Here is a 25,413-nt window from a genome sequence, read left to right on the forward strand (position 1 = left end):
ATGAAATTTTTGCGTAACAGCCACCAGAACAAAAAATCAGCTGCTTTAAGCTAGTAAGAAGTGCGGATTTCAATATGTGACAGTTTACCTAGGTCTCCAAATCTAGCAGTCTGAGTCTTACAAGCCTGGCTCCTAAATGCTCTTATTGAACGCACCAGATGGGTCGGGAATGGTTTATAAGATTATATAAATGCAGTTAATCTGGGGTTAGCGACAAAGCCTTGAAAGAGTTTTTCTAGCAAAGTCATCCTTTTATCTGGTTTTAATCCAAGTCTTATAGTTCAGTAATATTAAGGGGGGGGAATTGGGGTCTTTATAGAAATCAGGTGGCTTTTTTCCTTTGCCATCTTGCTGTGGTTGTCATCAGGCAATTTTCAGAACCGAGCTCTGAAAGTTCTTCAAAATCCAGCACAAAGTTATCTTTTAGGTGTGCTAACATCACGCGATCATAGACAAGGGCAGTAATTTATTAATGTTCTGTTAAGTTTGGAAATGGAGAGGGAACCAGCATGGCTTTATCTGAAAAGAAGGAAATGTGTGGTTAAACGGTTTTGGCTTCAGTCTTAGGTGGTTTCCATTCCCCAGAAAGAAGAGAGGGGGGAAAGGAGTCTAAATTCCTTTCTCTACAATAAAGGAAAAAAGCGCCAGTTTGTTTTATTGTGTGTAGTAATGAGAGAGTTCATGCGCAGGCACATGCAGCTTTCAGTGTGAATTACACTAAATTTGAGTGATTATATGGTAACTTCCAACTCAAATAGCTTGCTAAGAAATTCACCCTGTCAGAAGTGAAAAACATTCATTATCTGGGGTTTGATGCTAGTAGAAGCGAAGCCCCGCTGAAACCAGTGGTGTAAAGCTTTCAGGGCTCTGATTGAGGAGCAAGGGCAGGGTACCTTATGCTTTATCTCGAGAGGTCAGGCTGCTTGCCTGTGGCTTGCAAGCTGCTTTATCAGCTGCTGCTCAGCGTGCCTTGAGCAGATAGCAGGCATCAGGAATCACATCCCTTCTGTCAGCTCCTTCCCCGTGTGCCCTCTTGACTTCTGAAAACTTCCAGCAGTGCTTGGGCTTCAGGTGATGCTCTGGGTACTGGCTTTGAGGCACTGAGCCCTCGCAGCTGCACCTGAGCTACCTCTGCTTGCTCTGAGCTACCCAAAGCTTGCATGGACTGCGTGAGCAGCTGCAGGGTAATTGGACAACGCTGTTGAAACATGGCAGGCAGTGACAGCCTGATAGTCCTAGTCGAATAAACGAGTGAACAAACAAACAAAAAAATCCCTTCTGGGCAACCTGCAGAGCTAAATGTTGTCATTTCCCATCAACATTCCCAGAAATCAAAAAATTCCAGGTTTCTGCTTTGGGCCAAAAGTTTGGGGAAAGTAAGTGAAAGGTAAACTCTAAACTGAGATCAGCAATTTTTTTAGAAAAAAACAAGCAGTGTTAGAGTACAGGTTGTCAGGTCTGTCAAGACCTGTAGCTGGGTTTATGCTGCTTTTTTCTCATTCAGTTATTCTGCGTTGTTAGAAGAGAATGGCTCTTGATTTTAGTGGCCCCTCTCTCTTTGCCTTCCACTTCTAAACCAATTAAATGCATCACTTCGATGACGTGCGTACCATCATTGTATTTCTTGCGGGATGAATGAGCCAAGACTGTGCTGAAAGGGAGTGATGTTGTATTTAGCATGTACGAAATGATTAATCTTGAAAGGAGGGCTGCAGGAGGTGGTTTCCTGGCAGTCCACGTCTTACTCATGCTGGTTCTGTCTCCCCAGCTCCCAGGGCCTCGGCTGGCAGGTCCCTGCAGCAGGGATAGGTGGGACAGCTGGACTGAGAGCTGAAGGACAGAAAACCAGTGCATGTTCTTTGTGGAGAGCCTGCAGTAGGAGCTGATACCGAGATGATGTGCTTGAAATCACCTTTGTTTCTTCGTTATTCTGCTACTGCTGCATGCAGTGCTAATTAAACCATCTAGAGCGTTCCATACTGAAGTGTGGCGAGTTGTAAAAATTAAGCTCAGTGAGCAAAGTGCTGCATTTTATTGGTGAATAATGTTGCTTGTTTGCCATTTGGATTCGTGTTATTTGTCTGTTGCATTTCTTCCTTTTTATGTCGTGAAGTGCTTCATTTTACCCGGACAGCCTCTGCAGGAGGAAGGCAGGCTTCCCGTCCCGCTGCACCTCCTGGCCTGCCCTTTTTCTGCTCGAGTGCCCTTAGCTGCTGAGCGTGGAGCTGAGCGGGTAGGCACAGCCAGGGTGCTTTGAAGTGCACCGTAGCACTAAACATCAATTACAGTCTGCTGATGAGGGTTTGCCAGAGGATGAATTCAGAGCGATTAGAGGAGACACTGTGTGAAATTTCCCCTGGTGAGCCGGGCTGCTCCTGAAGACTGGCATTTTGAATGTCTCGGCAGCCTTACATCTGGAACGGGTGCTGGCCTGCGCATAGGGTTTGCCTCCCTGGCAATTCAGCATAGACAAACTTCTGTTCTGCAAGTGGTTTGGCTTGCCAAGTAGGCTGAAATAACTACTAGAGGATGAATTTTTTTTTTTCTTCATGACTTGGGTAATTTTGCTGCGTGAGGTTTTTTTTTTAAGACAGATCTCATTAACCGTAGGGTGTCAGACTTGTTTAGTGCTGTGTTTGCTTCTTGTTCAGTTTCTTTGTGGAGATTAATCTTGGCCTTTAGAAGGGGGAAATGCTTCTGTTTTAAATTACTGTATCATCCACCCTTATCTAGCTGTAGGGCCTTAAGCTCGCGCGTAATTCCTTGCTGCTGTTCGAAGCACAGATTGATGCAGGAGATGGGTTTTGATCATCTGGTGTTGCTTCTTTTGAAAAGACTTTCATAAATGCTAAAGAAGACAAGGGACGACTTTATTTTCAGCCTGGTGTGTATGTGTGATGTATTTTGCTACATTCTGTTTTGTGAATTGAGGAGGACTGAAACTGGTGCTTGCTCTTTGTTGAAAGAACTCACATACGGGGTAAAATGCAGTGCTTTTGGGAAAGAGTAAAAATGTTCGTTTAACCATTTAAATGCTCTGTGAAGGATCTTCCAGTCTGGCAGCATGCCACTTTCCCCGTGATGCAATGGTAAGCTGACAAAAAAAACAGTCACTTTAACTGGAAGCGGTAATAGAGTTCTAACCAAATCCTTGTGCACGCCAGTTTATAAAATGAGAACACAGCTCAAATTTATTCCATCGAGTACAGCAGGCAAAAGTTTCAGCATTCGCTTGATTAAAACGAGTTCTTGGAAAGGAGGCAGGAGAAGCTGTTAAGTGGAGTCTCATGTTACCAGCTGGCCTGGGTGTTCTTCTAAGAATACATATAGAAGCTTCCCGCATCGCTATTTTCATTTTGCAGGCATGTGTTTAATGCCTTCAAACTTACAGCGTGTGCTTTGCTTTTATTTCAGGTGTACTTGAAGGCACCTATGATTCTGAATGGTGTCTGTGTAATCTGGAAAGGCTGGATAGACTTACAGAGACTGGATGGTATGGGCTGCCTGGAATTTGACGAAGAGAGAGCACAGGTAAGACAGCACGCCTGGGCTGCTCTGCCTCAGATATTTCTTCTCCTGGAAGACAATGTGCAGTCAGGTAGCAATCACACGTGGTAATTTGCTTGCTTTCTGCCTTCTCTTTGAGTACAATTCCAAAGAATACTCACAGTACAGAAGTTCAGAAATGTGGTTGTAGCTAAATCAGTGTTTTAATTACAGTAAAACATTAGAGGCAGGAATCTTACAGCTTACAGCTGTAGCTTACAGCTTTGTGGAGTGGCTTAGTGCTATTACTATTCTACAGAGTAGTAAATCTTAAAGTATTGGGAAAGCTATTACTGTAACATGAAGCAATTTAACTGGCAAGTCTTTTCCAGTTCATTACTTTTTTTTCCTAAGTAGCTTTTTTGTTTTATTACATGGTGTTGTAGTGAGGAGAGGAGATCAGGGACTCAGAACAAGAGGGGCAGGGATGAATAGAGCTTTTTCATCTGCTCTCTGTAACAGTGGGAAGCTGCTTTAAGGTATGGCAGCTTTTAAGAAACCTGCTTCCTATCTACCTGCTTCCTACCACTGAAGTGACTTTTAGCAGCTGGATCTTTGGACATGTGCAAGAAGAAAGCAAACACAGAGGAAATAACTTTTTAAGTCTATATAATATCACTTGCACAGCTGTAGGAATCCTTAATTTATGTAGACTTAAAAAGCAAATAATGTCTGTCTTAAGTGAACCTTGGTAACAAAGTTACTTAACTGATATTAAAAGCTGCTGTTCCATTCTGTGTGGGCCTCCACAAAGATCAGGATATACTTCAACATGTCTTTGCACTTGACAGTAAGCTGGATACATCAGTTACCAGGCTTGTGACTTAGAATCTATAGTTTATGGTGAACTCAGTAGTTCGTCTTGTATTTTGAGAGTTTAGAAGTGTTAGGATAACACAAAAGCATGGCTTAAAGTGCTTCTAAGTACGAATTACCTTTACTTTCTTTTAGTGCACCCATCCCCTTTCATTCTGATCAATGGGAATACATTTACATAATAAAAATTGCAAGGTAAATAATTGCAGAAACATCTACACCTGAAGTAGTCTTTGTATTTTCTCTTGCAAACATTGGTTCACATGGTAGAAGAGTTTAGGAGCATGATTTGGATTTGTTCTGGAGGGAACTGAACAGAAGGACATCCTTCAGAACCACATCACATGCACTTTGACCTCTAACAGGTCAGGCTAGGAAGTAAAGTCCAAAGCAAAACCTTTTACAGTGAGCACAATGTGGATGTCAGGTTCTCACTTGACTTTATAGGTCCTCTCCTGGTGAGCTGCACCACATTTATTGCAGCTGTTAGCTGTAGCCTTTTCTCTGTGAAGGAAATAATCCAGGCAAAGATGTGTGTGTATGATATGCTCACTCATGACTCCAGTCAAATTATCCTTAGAATAATGATTTTGACGTGAACACGTGAACCTGGGCGATGTCTGTCTAAATGCTTCTGACCAACTGTGCTTTCGCTGTTTCTTTTTGGGGTTTGTAGCTCTCCGGGGGCTGCTTCTGGCAGTTGTGCTCTAGAGATGCTTTAAATAAGGATGCATTTTCTGTTTCTGCTGTGTGCATCTTGTTCTCAGCTGTCCTCAGGGCTTCCCTTTTAGTCATTCTGAAGCCACACTTGGTCACTACTTAATAAATAGCGACCCTGTAGTTCCAATTAAATGCAAGGAGCGCTCCTCTGTTCCAGATGCGCAGAACTGGAGGCCATATTAATTAATTAATTGGTTTCCGTTCACGAGTTCAAAGTATGTAAATCAGATTTTATGTGAAGATGTGTAGTTGCACACTTTGCGGTGCCTTGCCTCTCCCAGACTTCAGAAACCAATTAACGCATTAGTGAGATCATGTTATTGGGACTGTGTCCTGGCTTAAATACAAGTACTTCGTGTCAAAACCGTGTCTTTCAAATAGTCACAGCCCTGTGTGCTTTCTTCAGGATGTCTAGAGTAGCTGGTAGCACTGTTCTCAGATCAGTATGCCACCTTTTGTTAATCTGGGGGAGAAGCTGCAGAACGAAGCTTTCTCTTGAGTGCTGCTATTAGCGTTATAGCAGCCTTCTTTTCCGAGCTGGGTGTCAGCATTTGAGATAGCTACATTTCTGCTGCAGCAGAGTTTTCTTTAAAAAGAGAGTAACTGCTATAGGCTCTATGGGTTAGAACTCTTTTTGATTTTATGTTTTATACAGCAAGGTCAGATGCAGACCCCTGAGGATTGTGCAAGAAAAATCCCACGTTTCTTGGTCTGTGCCTGTCATGTCAGAACTGAGAGCGACAGGGACGTGTGCTCAGGAGGAGGTAGCGTCACCCTTCTCCAGAACTAGATAGCTCCTGAAAAACGTGGGCAGCCTTCCAGCAAGAAAGGGTGGTCAAGTGACCTGTGGGTTCAGTGCTTCTCATCTAATTTCATGACATGTTTTTGCATGCTCTTGGATTATTTTAGTTCCCTGACATGCATGCTTGGTTTCAAGTACACTTAAGAATTCCTTATTGTTGTCTTCAGAGGGTATTTGTGCACTGAGCATATGATTTATTTATTTTTTTATATTCCCTCACCAAAAAAAAAAGCATGCACACTCTCAGATGCCAGTGCTTTCTTGTATTTCATGTTCAGGGTGCTGAGCTGGAGGTATTGCACAGGGTATCTGCAGAGATACACTTGCACTTAGCTACAAGTGTGTAATCAATTTTCAATTCATGGTTCTTAGCATAACTAGTTAAGGGTATGTTAAGTTCAAGTCAGAGGAAAAAAATACTGAAAATGTAAAAGATGTAAAAACTTCAATTGTTTTTCTACACGTTTCCCCAAGGTTTGCAGTACTAACAATCTTTTACATTCTTTAGTTTCCCTTTTCCTGTATCTGCCATTTGTTTCCTCTCCTAGAACTGTTTTAATACTGCTAGTGACAATTGATCTAACTGTTGATGTTGATACCAAAATAACACTGGTGTCAGAAGTGGTTCAAGTGCTTCGTGATACGTGGCGTAGTATCAGTAGTGCCCGTTGTTTTGTCATGTGAGGTCCTACCAGTGTTCGTTGCTCCCCCCACCCCTGCCAGTTTTGGGTAAGCTTGCCTTACACAAATCTAATGCTCTTGCATTTTCCAGTCTCTTACCGCTACTTAATAACTGATACTGGGTCAGCTACTTTTTTTCCTTGCTGCCACAGTTTTGGAATGATACTATCCTTCAGCAGGTCAAAAAATACCTCAGGAAGGAAAGCTGCATGCATAATAAAGTACTTCAATTGTAACTTCTAAGCTAGTGCTCTTTCTGTTTAATCCATTCATCTATTCCTGCTAACCAACCTTATCTTTTGTTACTGGAGGCCCAGATTCACAGCTGCTTTATGAGGCTTCGCTGGGCTAATGAACATAAAACTCCATGTAGGTGCTTGGGTATCTTCCCCACCTGGGTCTGAAACTTCTCTAAATTTGGTCTTTGTCTGGAGCCTCACTAAAAGGCTGTTACCTCAGTACTTTTGTATCTCTTCCGTAATACCACATTCTTGCTATGTAGTTGCTGTAGTTATAAATTATTGTCCTTAGAAAGGCTTTTCCTTCTGGACTCTGGTGATTGGTAGGTGGGGATATGGGTAAGTCTCTGGAGTTTATTTTTTTTCTGATTTGGGGGCTGTTTTACTCTGTTCTCACATTGATATGGTTCATGCTTGCATATTCATTTTATTAGTAGATTCATAGCAGGAGCATTTTTACTGAATAAAAGTAATATTTATAGGCTTCATACCGCAAAATTTGCGAGGCTGTAGTTACTAGATTTGGGTGACATTTGAAAAAGGGTTGTTAAACTCGTGTTGTATGAGATTCTGAGACATTTAACTTCTCTCATAACACATCACCAAGACCAGAGCAGATCTTTTTTTTTTTTTAACTTAACCATAAAGCATCAAAATGTAACTTCTTTCTTAGACTTTAGTAAACCAGTTTTTCAGTTGTCAACACACTACCACGCTGATTATTCTCTGAAATTTTAACTTAGTATTTTTTTGGTTACAAACATTTTTTTTAAATATCCTGGCTGAGGCTGTTTTAGCTTCTTATTACGCTTCAAATGATGGTAAAAATGTAGAAATCTTGTACAGAAAAATCCTTTTTTATTTAAATCTACCTCTTCCCTCCAAAAAAGAAGTACTAATGACATTTTATGTAGCTTTATAAATTAGAAACAAGGCAACTTTTCTGTAGTCATCAGAGACACAAACCTACCTATTTTATCTCTATCCTTGTGTGTCATTAAGAGCAAACTTCCTGCTGTCTGACATTGGTTGTTACGTGTTGCATAAGCATTAAGATATAGCTAAAAAGGACTGAATTCTACTTTTAAAAATAGTAGTGTCAAACCTACCTTTGGGCAGCTTTAAATGTTGCCTTTCAGCATAGCTTTCAGGGGAGCTGGCTGTGCAGTTATTGACTGACAGCTGTTTGTATTTAACTGTGTTAGGCCACGAGGGGCACTCATTCACATCACTTCACAAAGTAGCTTCAGGGTGCATGATTGTGCCGTTGGCAAAAAAAGCAATTTAACATTCTCTCAGACTAGAGATGTTTTATCTGAAATTAAAAAATTTATGCACTTAATCCCTTGGTGTATTAAAACTTCGAGTTCTCACAATGTTTTTGTCCTCTCCCAGTCAAGGTTAGGGTTTTTTCTGTTTTTTTTTTATTTTTATTTTTTTTTTAAAGAATTGTAGACTTGAAAATAACATTTGTGTGTATGCGGGAGTGATAAGCAGAGTTAGCACTAATTACAGGTGGAAAGTTATGAGGGAGGAAAGACAATACAGCTTATCACTTACTGTTCTGTTGATCCTTTGAGCATTAATTAAACATATTCCCATGCATAAGCCACTGCTAAAAATAAACAATAGGGTTGCTGAAGGATTCCTCTGCGCTTTATGTGCATACGTACAAATTAGTGAAAGAGTAACTTCTGCTTTGCATTTTGCAGCTAAACCTGAACAATTTAAACGCTATGTAAGGATTATGAAGTATGTTTGTACTGGCGCACCTTCAGCAGCTTTTGATAAAACGAAAGATTAAATTGGTCTGTAGCTTGGGTAATACCTTTTTTCTTTTTTTCAAAGGAAGATAATTAAATTGCCATTATGTATATCATGATGCCAGTGAACTGTCTCGATATACTTGTGAATACTGTCTTCAAAATGACTTTTACAAGGAGGATAAAATGTATTGCCTCTTTCCTATAACTTCTGAGAATTTCTAGCTTTCAGACGATTAAGCAGCATTTTAAACTACTGTTGAAAATCGGTTCTCCTTTGGAAATGCAGTTAAGTAGTAGGTGTGTTGCAGCTTTGGTTACCTCTGCCATAGTGATGAAGGTAGGTAGTAATTCATTAACCTATATGAGCAATTCCTGAACTCATCTGTGTTCTAGCAGGTTCCTCAGGGGACACTAGTCTTGGCCGCTGTCAAATGATTCCCGATATTCAAACAAAATGTAGTGTGGTGAAAGTTAGGGTTGCTTTTTGTGTCACTCTCTGTCATCTGTTTTGGTAGCAGGAGGATGCATTGGCACAGCAAGCCTTTGAAGAAGCTCGGAGAAGAACTCGCGAATTCGAGGATAGAGACAGGTCTCATCGGGAGGAAATGGAGGTGAGGGTTTCACAGCTGCTGTCAGTAACTGGTTAGTACTTTCCCAAACTTTAGATTGTTTGCATTGATTTGTCTGTGTGTACAATGTTGTGGATTTTGTTTGTTCAATTTTTGTCGTGTAAAAATCGCAAAATGTGTTGCTTTAAACTCTCCTAAGAAGGAGTTCCAAATGTTCAAAGTTGACAAGAAATCTCCAATTTCTAACACTTTATTCCTTTCTGTAGATGATCTATGGGTTTTTTTGGTGGGTACTTAAGGTGCGAGGCTACACTTGTGTTCGCAGAGCTGCCATCTCACTGTCAAAGGATGCTTTGATGGCAGCTACAGGCATCTTTTGCCTCCCATGCGTTTCCTATGGGTGCAGAAAAGGCTTGGGAAGCTGCTGGCAGATAACTTTGTAGCTAGCTGGCTGTTCCATGTTGCAGAATACATAACCAATTAACTTAATCAGATACTAGTCAAACTCTAGTTTTCTTCTCACTTTGTTCTTGCTGGTGGGGAGTCTTACTCCTCTCCTTCCTTTCAGTGGCAGGAGAGTGGGGTAGTTCCCACTACCTTGTGCTTTGCCCTGCAGTCTTAAATGTTCTTTTTTTTTTCCCCCTCAATGAGAGCAGAAATTACTGGGATCTAGAAAAGAGGAGCCAGAAACAGGAATGGAAACCAGCTGCTCTAAGATGTCAGTAAGGCAGGAGCTGGAAGAGGATGAGTAGTACATAAGGAGAGCTTCCAAGGCAAGTTAAGGCAGCCTGTCAGTCAAGCAGAGGAAAGGATAAGACAGAAGGAGTTTGAATTTATTTCCTTTGCTAACTTCCCTTCTTACTCCCTGCCTTATCAGTATGGTCTGACCTTAATCAAACATGACCAATCTGCTGCTCCTCAGGGTTTTGAAAGCTTTGTTGTTGTTATACTGCTAAACTGCTTTTTTTCTGGCATCTTCACTGATAATTGAGGTGGTTGGGCAGGCTTTCCTTCCTTCCAACTGAGAGTGGAAGGCATTGAGCGTGACAATGAGAGGGAAGAGAGATGCAGAGAAGAATAACCATCACTTTGAAGAGGTGGCCAGTGTTCTTTTACAGATGCAGATGTGGCTAGGTCAGATGTCAGCTGTTGCAAAACTAAAATCCTTGCCTTTAAAGCTTCTCTACCCCCAGATCCTTATAAGAGCAAGACTACCTGGATCATTTTGTCTCCAGTCACACCGTTGCTGAAACCTGCTTGTAAGTTGAGTTCAGAAGGAAGTTAATCTTGAAGCTTGTCATGCAGATTTGAGGCAGCCTGCCTTAATTTTAATAACACAATAGGAACTTTAAGACCAGCTTTAAATCTTTGATCTTAATTTATATATCAAGTTTTGCTTGATTCATTTTCCTCTACCGTGCCCTTCTTACCTATTCCTGTTACTCTTCTTGCTGAATGCTGAAGCTTTAGAATATCAAAAGGCTTCCTAGAATAACTCTTGCAGTTCTGTGGGACTTGTTCTTTCCTCCAAGTGTAGAAACCCCTTATCTGCATCTAAGATGCACAGAAACTTTCAACTGACAGCGAGATTGAGGGAATACCAAGCATCTGTGGCTTCACAACAGACATCAAAGCTTGTGACACCGAGGTACACAAAAATCAACATCCCTGGCCATCTGCAGGAACTGGACTCAATAACTTATGAAAATACTCTTGCTTTTAATAACATAGCAGCCAGTTGTTAATCAATGATGTCCTTAATTAGCTTCCAATACCCGTTTTCTATTAAAACAAGAACAGCCGTTGTCCATCTCGGAAACCCTGGCATGGATCACCTACAAAAAGGAAGAAAAGGAAAAATAAAGGATTTGAAATGTGCTTAAGCAGAATAAAAATGAATTGCCAAATTAACTTCAAATTTATTTGATACCAAATAGAGATTTTTTTTTAATTAATTGCAATACATTTTGCTATGTGTGTTTTTATTTTTATTTTACTGTGCATGTTTAATATGTTTAACCAAGCAATCTTTCCTCAGTTACTTGTAGGTCTGACTTTTTTTTTTTATATTTACATTTTCTTATTTGTATGTTTGGGGGAAGACTTCCTGGCTACATACCTAGAATGTTTACAGATGAGGTTTTTCACTCTGGGTGTCAAAACTCCCATAAAAATTGGGATCTGGGGGCTGGGGAATAACAGACTTGCAATAATGCATTCCTCAGGAGTAATCAGGTTTCCAAATCATTGTCTGGGTGACTTCTTTGCAGTTGTATTCTAATGCAGCTTTTCAGCAGAATGAAAAAAAATTAGTGTTGCTGTGTTTGTTGTATTTATGGCCTCTGAATTTTCCAGTGCTTACAGTCTTGGTCAGCTCAGAATTATGGTTTGACAGTTACAAAATGTTAGCCCGAACTGTGTTGTGGACTGTTTGTGTAATTTCAGTAGTTCACACTGTATCTTTGGTTGCACTACAGAGATGGTACTTGAAGATTTTAGAGGGCAGTTAGAAAAGGTAGTTCTAAGCATTATGAGTGCCTTTTTGTTACACTACATACAGATGGAGTTCCCCACAGCATAGACTTTTTGATGTTATCTGCACATCTCATTGTTAATAAAACTTCAGATTTTTTTTTTCCTGCTAAGCATGGCATGGACAGTGAAACTTGGAATTGCCAGACTTGGACCAGGATTGCATCAGCATTAGGGATTGCTTGAGGAATTGCGACACTGTCTGTATAAAAGCAGATTTTTGACTGTAGAATTAGAGCTGAAATGCCTTTAATAGAGACCAGATTCTGCTGCAGTGGGGGAGGGAAGGAGAATCCTGCAGTATTCCACCCACTCCTACCCAAAACAGAGGCGCCAGCTCTTTGGAAACATTCATCCGTCCAAAGCCTGGCAGCATATGAAAATGATCAGACTCAATTCTTTATTTATACAGCTTTGTGTAGAAAAAATTCCCTATCTGAAGTCTGTCTGTAGACTTTTAAAGCAAAGTGGTATATTCTTGCCTAGGAGCAATCCCAGCGAAAGTTCCTGAGCAGTTTAAAACAGTTGTGTGGGGCAGCTGGAGAGATTTGTATGGTTGTATTTTGAAAGGAAAAAATTGCAAGTGCAGTAACACTTAATAATGAAAAGTAGAATACTGATCATTCCTTAAGTGTCCTCTCAGAATTAGTAGTGGCTGCTAGGTTATGCTTGATTTGTTTTCCAAACGTGATCATATTTTGGTCCGGTTATAGCATTCGTCCTAATATAAGTAGGATGTATTACTCTTGGGTGTGAATGGCTTCAGGAATTTTGCTTTAAGGTTTTAAGCAAAATGTGTTTAAAATGAGTTGCAATGTGTCCTGTTATACTTGCGACATGTTTCAGTTCTGAATCTGAGATGGGTTTGGTTTTTGTCAGCTTATGTAGGTTGGTCACATCGGATACCACAAATCCTGCCTCACTGCATTCAGAACTCCTTTGTTTCAAAGATGCTTCTGAAGTCAGAGAGTGTTTTTAATTACTGCCTTCAAAATTAATAATATATTCTAATGACTTTCACTTTTTACAAAAATGTCAGCATGCTGAGACAGTAAGGATTTAATAATACACATGAAGGAAGACCTTATCCCCAGGTGAAGCCTACTGTAAGAAATAAATAACTGTCTGAAGTTTCATAAGCTTGGGAGCACCGAGCTACTTGGCAAATGCATGCTGTTCAGTGACTTCACACCAGCTGAAGGCCAAGTTCTCTCTCCATAAGCGAGCACCACACCATGGTGAACTTGGTCCAAGGCCATCCTTTTAGCCCTGTATTCAGGAACTGATGCCATTAAGCAGGTACATGAACTTGAAATATTTGTACTTAGTTTGGCAGAGCGGGGCAAACAGAAGAGACTGAAGAGATAGCAGGGATGGCAGCAAGGCAGATGATGATTTTCATCATCTCTTTATCCCTTTTTCTTGGACAAGAGAGTCAATACCTGCGTTCCCTTCTGTTTGGTGTGGTTTCGGTATGAATGACCAGAGTGCAGCCTCACGATAAGAAATGCTTGCTGGAAATTACCATGAGGTTGCTGTCTAAAAATGCTTGAGTCTTCCAGTAAAAACTTACTGCTTTTTATTCAGCATTCTGACTGTAGTAATGTGAAGCAAAATGTGTCCAGAATGACTTTGAGAGATTTAAACAGCCCCCGTTTGGTGAAGCTGGGATACCCTGAAAGTAACAGCCAGTCCAGGAGGAGTAGCCCTCAGCGCCTCCTGCCAGCTGGAGAGAAAAGTATCAAGAAAAAATAATCAAGCCATGAATTTTCAGCAATGAATAAGGAGTAGAGGGTATCCTGTCTGTTGTTATACTTTCAGATACTTCTTATGACTGTTTAGGTAGGGCAAACGATAGCTTTAAAACAGAAACAAAAAGTTACTTGAGTGCACAGTGTGCCCCACTCTTTCTCTTTTGCTTAGCCAAATGTGTTCTACAGTTTGGTTTATTTGGGGGTGGGTTGGATCTGTTGTCGGTTTTCGGATGTAATTTGTTTAGCAGGCATTTTTGAAATGTAGTATTTGTCTATTTTGTGTTCATTTCCCATCTTACTGCCATGCTTTTTGTTTTAACAACAATGCAAGTAGAGGCAGAGTGATCTGCTCGTCCCTGAAACAGCGTAGTCTAGCAATTTGTCTGTTTGTGGTCTTGTGCTAAATATAAATAACATTAATGGCGAAGCAGAGCCATTTTAGGAAACTGCATGAAATTCTCATTTAAAAAACCTTCACATTTTGTTGGGGGAAAAAAATGTTTTGAAACTTTTTGTTGTTTCTTCCACTAGAAATCCCTCTCAATTCAAAGCACCGTATTTTTTAAAGCAAACAGTTCACAATTGAAACAAAATCTAGTAGTAGGCCTCATTGTTGTCCAGGCTTCTAGGAAGCGAAGTTATTCTCCCTGCTTAAAGGAAAAGAAGCAAGATGAAACTACCAGTGTAAACAACTGCCCTAATTATAGGTATCTTGTTAGGGTACAACTTGCTTCAGCAGAAAAGACAGTATTCCAGTCAGTTTTCTTTTTTCCTATGTGTTCCTCATCAAACTCCGACTTGAGTTTTTCCTCAAAAAAATAATCTGGAATGAACTTAATTACTACTAATTGTGTACTCTCCAAAATGACATAAAATTCCATCATTTAGTCTAAACTTTATCAAAGCTTTTTGGTTGTGAAAGGAACCCAAACCGTTACTTGGTAACAGTGGGGAGTGCAGCCTTATGTATGTGTATGTATATATATATGTGTGTGTGTGTGTGTATAGAGAAAATGTTGTTGATATTCAAGATGCATGCAGCACAACTGAGGAGAAAAAAGGCATTAAAGCATGTGTGCGTGTGAATATATGTTGCCCGAAAGGGTCCTGTGATGTGCATGCAGTACCAGTAGGCTGGTAACGTTATGACTAGATCGTTTCTCAAGAACTTCTAAACAGCTGAGATTTCTGTAAAAGTGCTAGGGAATGCATATATTGGAAAAAAACAATTTGTGCTGTACAGAATCAATGCTGGGTATAGTATGGAGGAGATCAATTTTGCAAATCAGGGAATAGTGTAATATAAGCATCTTCCTTCAGTCAATGAAGGTTAGAAAGGGGCTGAGCAACAGAGGAATACTGTCTGGAGGCAATCAATGTTAATTATAAATTTATAACCTTTATACCAGCCTTCAAACAGTACTTTCTAAAAGGAAGCATTTTAAGCTTTTTTTCTAGTTTTCAAGCAAAAGTTTAAATTTTACTAGGCTGTACTTGCAGCTCTTAAGGGCTTACTCTGTTCGCATGTTTTTTTCAGTCCAGTTACCAGTATGGAGTACTAAAATCAGTAGCATTGTCATCGATTTTAAACAAAGATAAAACAGTTGCAAGGACTTCAGGCAAGTGAATTTGGAATTCGTTATTAAACTGCGTGTACTTGGTCTAGTTGTGCTCTGTAACCCTGTAGTAGTTGCTGGTGAGAGCAGGCTCAGCATGTAACACAACTGCTGTGTGCTTTTAGGTTCTAGGAAGTAGATCTCTAGAAGCTTGAAATGAAGTCTCGACTGAGGTAGGTGCTAAATGATTTTAATCTTTGACAGGAAAACTGTATTTTGCCTTTCAGTGAGCAGAAAAAGCAATGAAACTTGATACAAGAATAAAATAGCGCATTGGGTACAGAGGTTGTAACAGTAATGGTTCTGTAAGGACTCCAAATGTCCACATCTCTTACCAAATTTGAAAGGATTTTCCATTATTGGAGTAATTTAAGCGGTACTTGACATAGTTTAAAAAAAAAAATAAATCAAGATGACTACTTCATCTCAGGTTTAGGTGGAACCGGCTAGGGCCAGCAAACAAAGAACTGCTGATGCTGGATCTGGGCTGTGGAGTCTCTAAGTATTTCTCTAAGTATTTTTCTCTCTGCTTCTGGTTCTTTGTTTGGGTGTTGGTTGTTTCTTTTGGTTTGTTTTTTTTTTTTTTTTCCTTTTGGTCTTGCGGTTGTATGCTTTTTAGAAAAGTATCTGCAATGTGTTCTCAAATTTTTTTTTAAATCCTTTTCAGGAGGTTAACAGACCTTCTAAGAGAATCCAAATGTTCACTGTTTAGTTTTTCATAACGTAGCCTGATTTTTCACTTATTTAGTAAATTATAGATGATGGATGCCAAGGCACATAATGCATCTGCACCGTCTGCTTCAGCAGGATGGAGCTGCCAGCATGCAATTAAAGAATTGCAATGGGGTTGTACATGGAATGGCTTTATTTAGGCTACTCTTTGTGGCAGCCCTTCTTCAAATTATCTCCCAGTTTCTTCTTCCCTTCCTCCCTTCCCCTACACAAGTGTCCCATTATCTGTTCCTGCTGAACTGCTGGTAAAGAGAGGTGAAGATCTGTGCCCCAAAACCTCCAGAGAGTCAGGATGCCCAAGGGAGGGAGACACCTGTGGGTATGAATTGGCTCTCATCAGTGACTGCCACCCAGCACACGTGCCTGACAAGTCACATCTGAGGATTTGCAGAGGGCTTGCTGCAGGGTTTCAGGCTGACAGAGGGGAGTGAACAATATTAAGCATGGAGGAATCGAGAGCTGGTGCAAACAGGACTAATAGGAGTATTCAGTTGCATTGTTCCATTATTTTCATGAGTAGGGTGTAGTTACAGACTCAAAGGCAGCTTAAGCAGTTCTGCTGGCTGTATTGAAAGCATGACCAACAGCAGGAGGAGGATGGTGTCTGACTGCCTTGGCTGCTGGAGGAACTGCTGGTGTGTGCGCCTTCCTCCGGAGTTGTCATTACTCTTAGATCTGTCTTACCCAAGTGTCCTATTGTAGATGCTCCAGCATGATCCCTGTCCAAAAGACTCAACTGTAAGCTGATGTTTTGATGGCTTCAAGCTATCTAATTTAATGAGAAGAAAATTAATAAAATACAGATCCTGCTACATCATACTCCTGAAATGACTTTTAGCCCATACTTAGGCTTGGGAAGAGCTCAGAGATGTAGGGTTGAAGAGAGCTGAGGTGCAAAAGTAGCATCGTGGGTGCTTCTTGCCGTTGTTTACCATCAACTCATACTGCTCTTGTTAGTAACTTCTACCTTGTTTATTAGGATGTTTTTCCCCCTGTGGTATCAGCAGATGAATTCGGCGTAAATAAATCTAGAATAGCATACTATAGGAGGCTTTGAAACGTGTTCTTTTGCCAAACAAGTTCCTGCAATTCTTGCAGTCAGTCGTCATGCCGTCTCCTACTTTAGAGGTTTTAAATGGCTCGTGGCCAGTCGTAATTCCTTCCGTATTGCAGAAGATTTGCATGGCTTCATGCGCTGAAAGCTGAGCACGAAGTATTTTTGGGTATTGAAACTCCCGACATGTCCTTTGTCTTAACCATTCAATTTCAGGATATTTGGAAGGAAGCTGGCAAAACTGGTTAAAATACATTCATTTTCAGGAAAATCCCAACTGCCGTGGGGTCCGTGTGGTATTTACAAGTTTATCCTGCCAATAGTTGTGACCCTTTCAGCTGAGTAACGTTCAGAGTAGTCTTCCTTCAAACTTAAAATCAGTATTTGACTGAAAATTGAAATACGCTGAGATAAGATGAATAACTACTGTTTTCTCATGACTCATTACGCATGACTCATGGCAGCGTACTCCATTTCCTCGTGGCAAAGATAGATGCATCTTTTTTAATTGAAACAAGTCTCAGTCTTTGAGGAGCTGAGCTCATTATTCATAGAGAGCAATTCTCCTGCTTCTGCAGGGCTTCATAAGATATGCATTTCAAAAATTACAGCGAATGCTGCAATTCAGAGGATTGATTAGAGTGTGGGGGACCCAAAATGAGAGATTTCTGGAAATTGCTAGTTTTATGTCCGTAAAAAGAACGGTCAGCTTCCTTCGACAGGCTGAGGTGACCTGCCAGGTACTGCCATGCAGGTGGGTGTTAAGAATTTGGGGGCATTTCTTATGAAAGCTGTATTTTGCCCTTTGTCCGTGGCCAAAAACATCACCTAATTCCTGATGCTCTACAGTGTGCTTGCTGTCTGCGTACGTGGTGAATCCTCCTCCTCTTCATGAGTATTTGTAACTTTTACATAGATGCATGGTGCTTTTAACATGTAAAGCACTCCTGTAGTCATTCGTACTGTGCCCGTGTGCCTTGGTGGGGCAGTGTCTGGCAGAAGGAGCATGTTTCATGTGCATTCCTGCACAGTGGTACAGTGCAAGTAGTTGAGGGCTTCTGAGAGAGACAGAGCTGTCATTCCAACACATAGGAGCTGCACATGTAAATCCCCACTTACTGAAATGCAAAATTACACCTTTATCCACATGTGCTGCTCTAAGACATTGTAATGACTGCTTTCAGTACATTTGAGGGTAATTTGTCATGCCTTTTGCATATCGCTTGAAAGGGCAAATCTGGTAGTTGTTTGCAGAAGCCACTACTGAACCCTTCAAGTAGCAGCGATCGCTTGAATCATGTGAATTCTTTCATACAGTTTGAAAGGAAAGGCCCCTTTAGGCACAGCATAAATGCAACCATATGCCCTTACCTTGGAGTCTTTGCTGAATTTTGACAATAAAATTGCTGTGTTTATGATTACTTTGCTGAAGAAGCAGCTCTGTTGCTTTCAAGGCAGAGAGACAGCAGCAATTAACTTGCTGTCCTTCTTTAGTAAGTGTAAAATATGCTTGATTACAAAATTGATAACTAAATAAATGAATATAACTAGGATTATGGTAACATGTAAGGACTGTGTGCCTTTATTTCTCAGAAGAAACGGGAGGCAGTTAAAATGAGAAGAAACCTTGGCACGATCTGGTCAGTGGGAGAAGTGTATGCAAAGTGGAACTGTTACCCTTTTGTTACTTTTAGTGCAGCTCTTAAGTTGGTGCGGAAGCATCTGTTTGGACTTGCAGAACAACCATCTTGTGTTCAGAAAAATCATTACATCCCAGTTTGGTTTTCTGACAAAAATAAAAATAAAACTAAAGCGTGGCATTCATTGTTAACTTTGCCTATTGGTATCACTGGATAAGGTGAATGATTTGGGTTTTGAAAATAACACGAAAATCGCAATTAAATGCGGTTTCCTACAATTCTGCATCTCTGCTAAGAAAGCAGTTTGCGAAAGTTGCTTGAGTGGCTGGAAGGAGTGTGCTCATTAGCATTCAAAATCTCGAGCGCTGTACATGAGTGCACCTGCTTGTGCTACAGTGATCCCTCCGATTACTGAGAAGTCTGTGGGTTTGTGCCCCAACAGGGATGGCGGTGGTTGTTTTCGGTGTTCTTCTGTGCGTAGGCAAAAGGCTGCTTCCTTCAGTCAGGGTACAGCCTGCGTCAGTGGAACAGAGGGAGAAGATCTAACCCATGGATGTCTAAAATCCAACAGCAATCCTATTTATGTACTGGACACATAAACTTACCAGGTACTGCTTGTGGTATTGAAAATAGTGACCGTGTTTCCAAATCAGCAATGGCAACGTGGCCACCAAGAGGTGCAGGAGGGAGCGTCCTCTTTGGAAGCATGCTGACAAGTAGAGGGGTTTATTAATGGACGTGGTACCCATCAGAACGGGATCATTGCACGGGAAAGGCAAATGTGACTTGAAATCAGCATTTAAATAATGGAAGGAAGCACGACTCCGTGTGGGTGAAGCCAGCCAATTGTGCTGGCAGTGTAAACTTAGCCAGATGAGAGGAATGGTAGGTAAGGGAGGAAGAAGTGAGCAAGAATTGAGCATGGAAAGCTGCAGAAAATGGTGCTGGCAGGCCAGGCCGGCGGGTTTGGGAGCTGGCAGACGCGGCTCGCTTGCAGTTGAGCATGGGAGGGAAGCAGCAGCGTGCTGTGAACTGGGCTAACCGCCCTGCGGCGGCAGGGCTTCCTCTGTGTCAGTAAATGTGACTCAGAAGAGCCCAGGGAGCATCGCGGAGCAGCCGGCGTGTCGCTGTTAGTCACTGCTTAGCTGAAATGCCCGTATTGTTTGGTGGCATCGTGTGAACCCGATAATTGCCTAAGCCGCGCATATCCCGGTACTGCTGCCCGCACTGAGCCTGTCCAGCCCCTTCCACCACAGCACAAAGAGCTTTCTGAAGGAGGGAAGGGTCATTTGTTTGTTTTTTGGGTTAGGTTGTTTCTTTATTGTTTTTAGTGGTTATTTTTCAGCTTTTTTTTAAGAATGCTATTTTGAAGCCCTGAATGCAGCAGGTTGCTGCAGCTGGCGAAACTCAGAGCTATGCCAGATAATGCTTCTGCAGCGATGGCTCCCCCAGCTGAAAACCTGGCACTCCTGGGGCTGCAGTGGTACTTTGAGGCTAAGGTGCCAGCTGTGCACCCTGTAAATTAAACCAAAGTGTCCACGCTAACATGTCTTAAAGTACAGCTCATATCTATTGAACGCTCCCAGAATAGACGTACTGCTTTAAAATTGAAGTACATAAATGGGTTTCAAGTATTTACCTGCATTTGTGTGTGCTACTTGAAAGCAGCCTGTGTGCATACGGAAGAGAAAAATCAAAATACTCGGGTTATGAACCCAAACCAGAGGAGGAACACACTGTTCGGTTGCAGAAGAGGTGACGCACGAGGTCTCTGGCTGTGGGGGCAGCTTGGGCCCTCTTTTTTGTGTTCAGCTGCAGACCTTAGTGGCTGACAGTTAAATGCCTGCTGCCTTAGAGGAAATGCAGCACACTTGGGATGCAGAGTGTGTGTCTGGGGATTGGTGGTGCTGGGAGGAGAAGCAGGCATCTGTGATACATGTATGTCTATTTTTCAGGTAAAGTATGAGTCCTCTATGAGAACTGATATTACTACTGACCTTCTTTAATTTCCTCTTTAAATTGCCATCAATTCAAACTGTTTAACAGAGTCATTTACTTAAAGGAGAACTGATATCACTTTTTTTTACACAGGGGCTCAATCATAAGTACCAAAGTTTTCTCAAGTTTTGTTATCGCTAACTTTATAGGTGTACCAAAGGAAGAAAAAAAACCATGCTGCAGTAAAACTCAAAATCTTAATTAAGAGCTGTTAAAATGTTTGTGTATAGATTAAATTGTACTGCTGTGTTGTTATAAGCCTTTGTTCCAGGAAAAGCTAAAGTAAATGTTGACTGCATGAATATCCAGAGGGGAGGTTTATTTGGGAATGATGTAATGTACTCTGCCATCTTGGCACTGTAGCTCTTCCCCCAAAAATCTCAATCCTGAGAAAGCTCACAGGAAAGGTTAACAGAAGGGAATTTCACACCAAAGAACATGTGTTTCAGATGAAGAGACATGAAACCCCATTGCCTTACTGTGCTGAGACGAGCCTCAGCCTGGCTGCGGGAGGGTTTCTGAGGCTGGGCTCAGAGCAGAGCCAAAGTTTGGAGCCCCTCTGCAGAGGGGGGCGGTGTGGGACTGCTCCTCAGGGAGCCCTACCTGCTGGGGGGCTGTTGAATTGAGGGGGAAAGAACGATTCTCTTGTTAACAACAAATGCATTGGTTACTGCTTCAAACTTACAGTTTCTGATTTAAAATTGTTTATGGTTGTTGTCACGTGCTTAATAAGTAAGAAATGAACTGATTACTTTGAAATCACTTCTTGGTGCTAAAAGGTGTGTTTTTTAATGCAGGCAAGAAGGCAACAAGACCCTAGTCCTGGATCGAACCTAGGAAGTGGTGATGATCTCAAACTACGTTAATCAACAGCAGCAGGCGTGCCATGGGTCTGCACACATTGCTTCTACTTGGCAAAGGATTTAATAAAAGACCAGAAACTGTGATAACTGGGTATACTATGGTCTGTTTCCTGACCTGCGGCAGTCAAAATCACCATGAACTGCCATGGTTTGCACTATGTTTATGTTACGATACCTGCATTTCCCATTTTAAGCATGTAGCCAGTGGCAATTTGAAATTTTGTTTTTCTATGCAAACTTATTTTTGTTGGCACTATTTTAGTGAAATGGAAACTTATGCAGCTATAAAAACATTTTTTTCTCAATGTAATAAAAATTGTCACTTAAAAATAGGTCAAGATATTACAGATTAAAAACTTTTTTTGTTGTTTTTTTTTTTTGTAAACTGCTGGAAGCCAATGCATTCCAAGCTTAATTTTTTTAATATGGGCTTTTGGAATTTTGATCGTCTTTATTGTGCTCCTGCTTTATTTTAGATATGCATTCTTATCTATCTTTCAGTTTTCTTTTTTTCTAAATTTGTAAGACCTAAAAACTGCTGACATTATTTTTGCATTATTTCCAAGCTTAAACCCAGTGGATCAGTGCTGTTGGAATCAGGTTTCAACCTCCGGGTCTGTAAATGTTACAGTTGCAGTATTCTTTTAACTGCTAACAATCCATTGGTTCCACTTTTTAAATGATAAAATCTTAAAATGTATATTTTCATGCATTAATGCATTCTGCCCCAATATCTGTCTTAGATTTTATTCTCTATTAAGTGAGTTTGGGCGGTTATTATACCCCTGTATATAGTACCTTACTGAAACTCATAGGAAGTCGCAGGCTGGCTTCTGTTTTATTCAGGGATTTTTTTAAATAGTTCTTAAAAAAAGGGATACTGCAACTCTACAATCAGATTCAACAGCGTGTTAAACTGGGAATAAAAGTGATCAGCTGCCAAGGTGATATGTATTAAATCATGTTTAAGATAGCTGCTTTAAGTATATTTTATATCTTATGCTTTTTGTAAAGTTGTGCTGAATGGTGAAGAGATGAGGTGGTGCGCAGCAAATCTCATACTGTGCATAGGACACTTCTATCAAATCTTATGCAAATTAAGACTACATTGCAGTAAATATTGCATTTTCTAACAGGGTAAGATTTGGGGTGAGTTAATTTGTGTGAATTGTTTTTGTTTTGTTTGGGGTGGTGGCAAATGGATTTGTTCCCAATTTTTCATCGTATCCAATATTTGACGAAAACTGATTGGAAATGTGATGTCATCTGGCGTTGTCAAAATGTGGTGCTTCCTGTACAGCCTGATTAATTAAAATGTCATGTGGATACCTTTTTAAAATAAGTGACTTAATCTCAGTGTTTTAAAAAATGATTTTGAAGGTCAAAACTCTGTATGATAAGAACGCTTTAAATCTTTATGAAATTCTATAATATAACTACATTCCTCATTAATGGCAAAAGAATCAATGTAAAAAGAGGTCTTGCAAAAATGTAAGCAGATCTCTGTGTGAAGGAGAATCTTTGTATGTTAATGATATGAATATTTAACACTCACTTAATCATGTCAGTAACTGTAAACTGTGAGAATGTCATCAAATAGAAATATTTTGATACTTCAATTTAAATGTGATTCACCTAAAAAATAACCTTTTTCACTCCGTGGCCACGTATTCTTCTTTCTCTCCTGCCCCCAAAGAAATAATTTTTCTAAAGTTTCTGCAATGAGTTATTTTAAGGGACACACGCATCCGCACGCATCCCTAGCCTTGGATCTTCTCTGCCATCTGTGTATTTTTGATGGAATAGTCTGAAGACTTACTTTAAAAGGTTTTCCTAACGGTTCAGTGGTTTTAAACCATAAGTACACAGGAAATTATGCTATCAGATATTAACGTCGCTATCTTTGTGTAAATACTGAACTTTTCCCTATCATCATTTAGCATTCTGCTGCTTACGATATCTTAATGCTGGCATTAAGATCACAAGCCCTTACCCTCTGCTGGTTAGTGCAGACTTTTTAAAGTGCATTTTAAGTTATTGATGCAATTTGATATTTTTCATAATTTCTATTTAAACTGAAGTTGCATCATCTTTCTCGAATTCATCTCCTGTAAGAGTTGCCTTAAGCTACAGGATTGCTTTTGCTACTTTTTGTGTTGTATGTTTAACTTTCATAATAAACTTCTGTGTAGTGAAAACAAGTCGCTGTAAAGTCATTTCTGACATCCTGGTACTTCAAGCTGGTGCATTACGTGTTGGTGGGAGAGGAGCAGGATGCTGGGCAATGCCTCCATCCCACCCTGACCAGGTCTTGATGGCCATGCTTGAGGCAATAGTGACATCCAGTGGTCACTTGAACCAAGCCCAATGCACCTTGTCCAGTGTTAATTCAACCCCCAGGGTTCTGTGCACACACAAAGAGCATCTTTCATCTTTGCATTTTCATAACAGCCATTAAACCTTTGTAGTTGTGCTCTTTGGACATGGAGACAAACCAAAAGGTAGTTTGCATGTTGAAATTGAGGAAATGAGGAAATGTGGTGAAGCGCTGCGGGGAAGATACGGATGTTACGTGCTACACCTGAAAGCTTCTTCTGAGGCTGCTGAAATTTTAGATGGTGTAACTTAAAGCAGCTAGTGCTGACTGATAATGCTGCTAATGGACTGAAATCATGTACAGGGGGTTGCTGGTTTTTAGTAACCAGACCTGAAGACTGCTTTGGAAGTGTTTCCATGCAAAAGGGCCAAGTATGATTTTAATTTGTGCTTCTAAAAGCTGACTCTAAGTGGATCTGAGTAGTGCCTAATGTCCGTTGCCTGTGGTTCTTCAGAAGATATTCTGTACTTCGGAAGTGTGGCAGCTCTGAAAACAAAACCAGATGCCACGCAGCGTTACTTTGGCTTCCTGAAGCTTCCAATTGCCGCTCTTATAGGAAGAGCGTGCAGTAGCTTAGTTCGCAATGCATCTTTAAAGAGCTGTTCGTAAAGCCATCAGATAACCTGGCCGTTTACTTGCAAGTTCATAAAATGATCCACTTTTCTGCCCAGGGTACATCATGAGTGGATGGCTACTTTATTCCTAAAGCCTTTACTTGTGTGGAGGCACGTGAAGGGCAGTGGTGGTTTGTCCCCTTGTTTCTCTCACCGTGAGCTTGCTTCGCAGTCACCCTGAGCAGCAGAGGGAATCTGAACAGCCTCTGGCATGAGGCACCTACAGCCAAAGGGTTTTTTTAAGCCATTGCCATCTTTTCCTTGGGGATGTCTGTGCTTGGTTTGGGAGTGAAGCCCCTGGAAACATTGGAGCTTCTTGGACTGGAGAAAGATGCCCGTGACCTATAGGGCAACCAGAGCGTGTGAAGTCTGGTAACTTCTGACTCTTTTTTTTTTAACCTCTTGCAGTTACGTGGCTTCTTCCTCACCTAAGAGAATCCATCACGTTAACTGTTCAGCCCATTTTACATTAGGTTTTCAAAACCTGAATGAAGGTTTCCTGGTCTCTTTAATGACATAACTATCAGCTGTCCTAGACTGGGCTCTCGGCCCCTCATTTTCTAGCAGGCAATGACAAAACTGAGACTGCTGGTGGAAACAGCAGCTTTTCTGTTCCTGCGCGTTTGTGGTGGTTTGTCTAATAAGAAGCCTTGGTTAGGTAAGGGCTGGAAGTTAAGTAAAGGAGACTTGGTTTCAGAGAAGTCAAAATGTCATGGCTTGACAGGATCTCAACAAGACTGTCACCTTTCTTTGCCCACCATTAGTTCAGGCCACCACTTTATTACAGATGCATTTAGGAATCCGTCCTGTCTGCACCAAAATAGGACTGATTTATTTAAAGTACGTTAGTTTGTTAGCACATTTCCAATGCAAATGAGCGAATTACAAAAGTGGCTTCGAGGATGAGAATTACAGCAAGAAGTTACAGCAGAGTTGTACATTTGCATAGGCAACATTTCTCATAACTCATTTGCCTTGCATCCTGTCTGCACGCTGCAACAACATGTAAATCCCGGTGCATGCATATTCATCAGCTGCTGCACAGCTCACAGCTGCTTAGGCTCACGGTTTAAGTAACTTTATTAAACATCTTA

The 25,413-nt window shown here is 40.9% G+C and overlaps 1 protein-coding gene across 4 annotated transcripts in view; it reads left to right on the top strand.

The window, feature by feature from the left end:
- Nucleotides 1–23,529, top strand: part of CBFB (core-binding factor subunit beta) — a 42,050-nt gene extending 18,521 nt beyond the window's left edge. The window contains exons 4-7 of one of the 4 annotated variants that reach the window (XM_038185432.2): nt 3,415–3,531; nt 9,086–9,181; nt 15,167–15,214; nt 21,263–23,529. In XM_038185432.2, coding sequence (XP_038041360.1) covers nt 3,415–3,531; nt 9,086–9,181; nt 15,167–15,196 — 243 coding nt within the window. In that variant the 3' untranslated portion in view covers nt 15,197–15,214; nt 21,263–23,529. Of the gene's footprint in view, nt 1–3,414; nt 3,532–9,085; nt 9,213–15,166; nt 15,215–21,262 lie in introns of all 4 variants that reach the window. The other 3 variants (XM_038185431.2, XM_038185429.2, XM_038185430.2) reach the window with 3 other exon arrangements.
- Nucleotides 23,530–25,413: the final 1,884 nt, after the last annotated feature.

The sequence above is a fragment of the Anas platyrhynchos genome, chromosome 12, assembly GCF_047663525.1.
Source record: "Anas platyrhynchos isolate ZD024472 breed Pekin duck chromosome 12, IASCAAS_PekinDuck_T2T, whole genome shotgun sequence".
NCBI classification, from domain to species: Eukaryota; Metazoa; Chordata; class Aves; order Anseriformes; family Anatidae; genus Anas; species Anas platyrhynchos.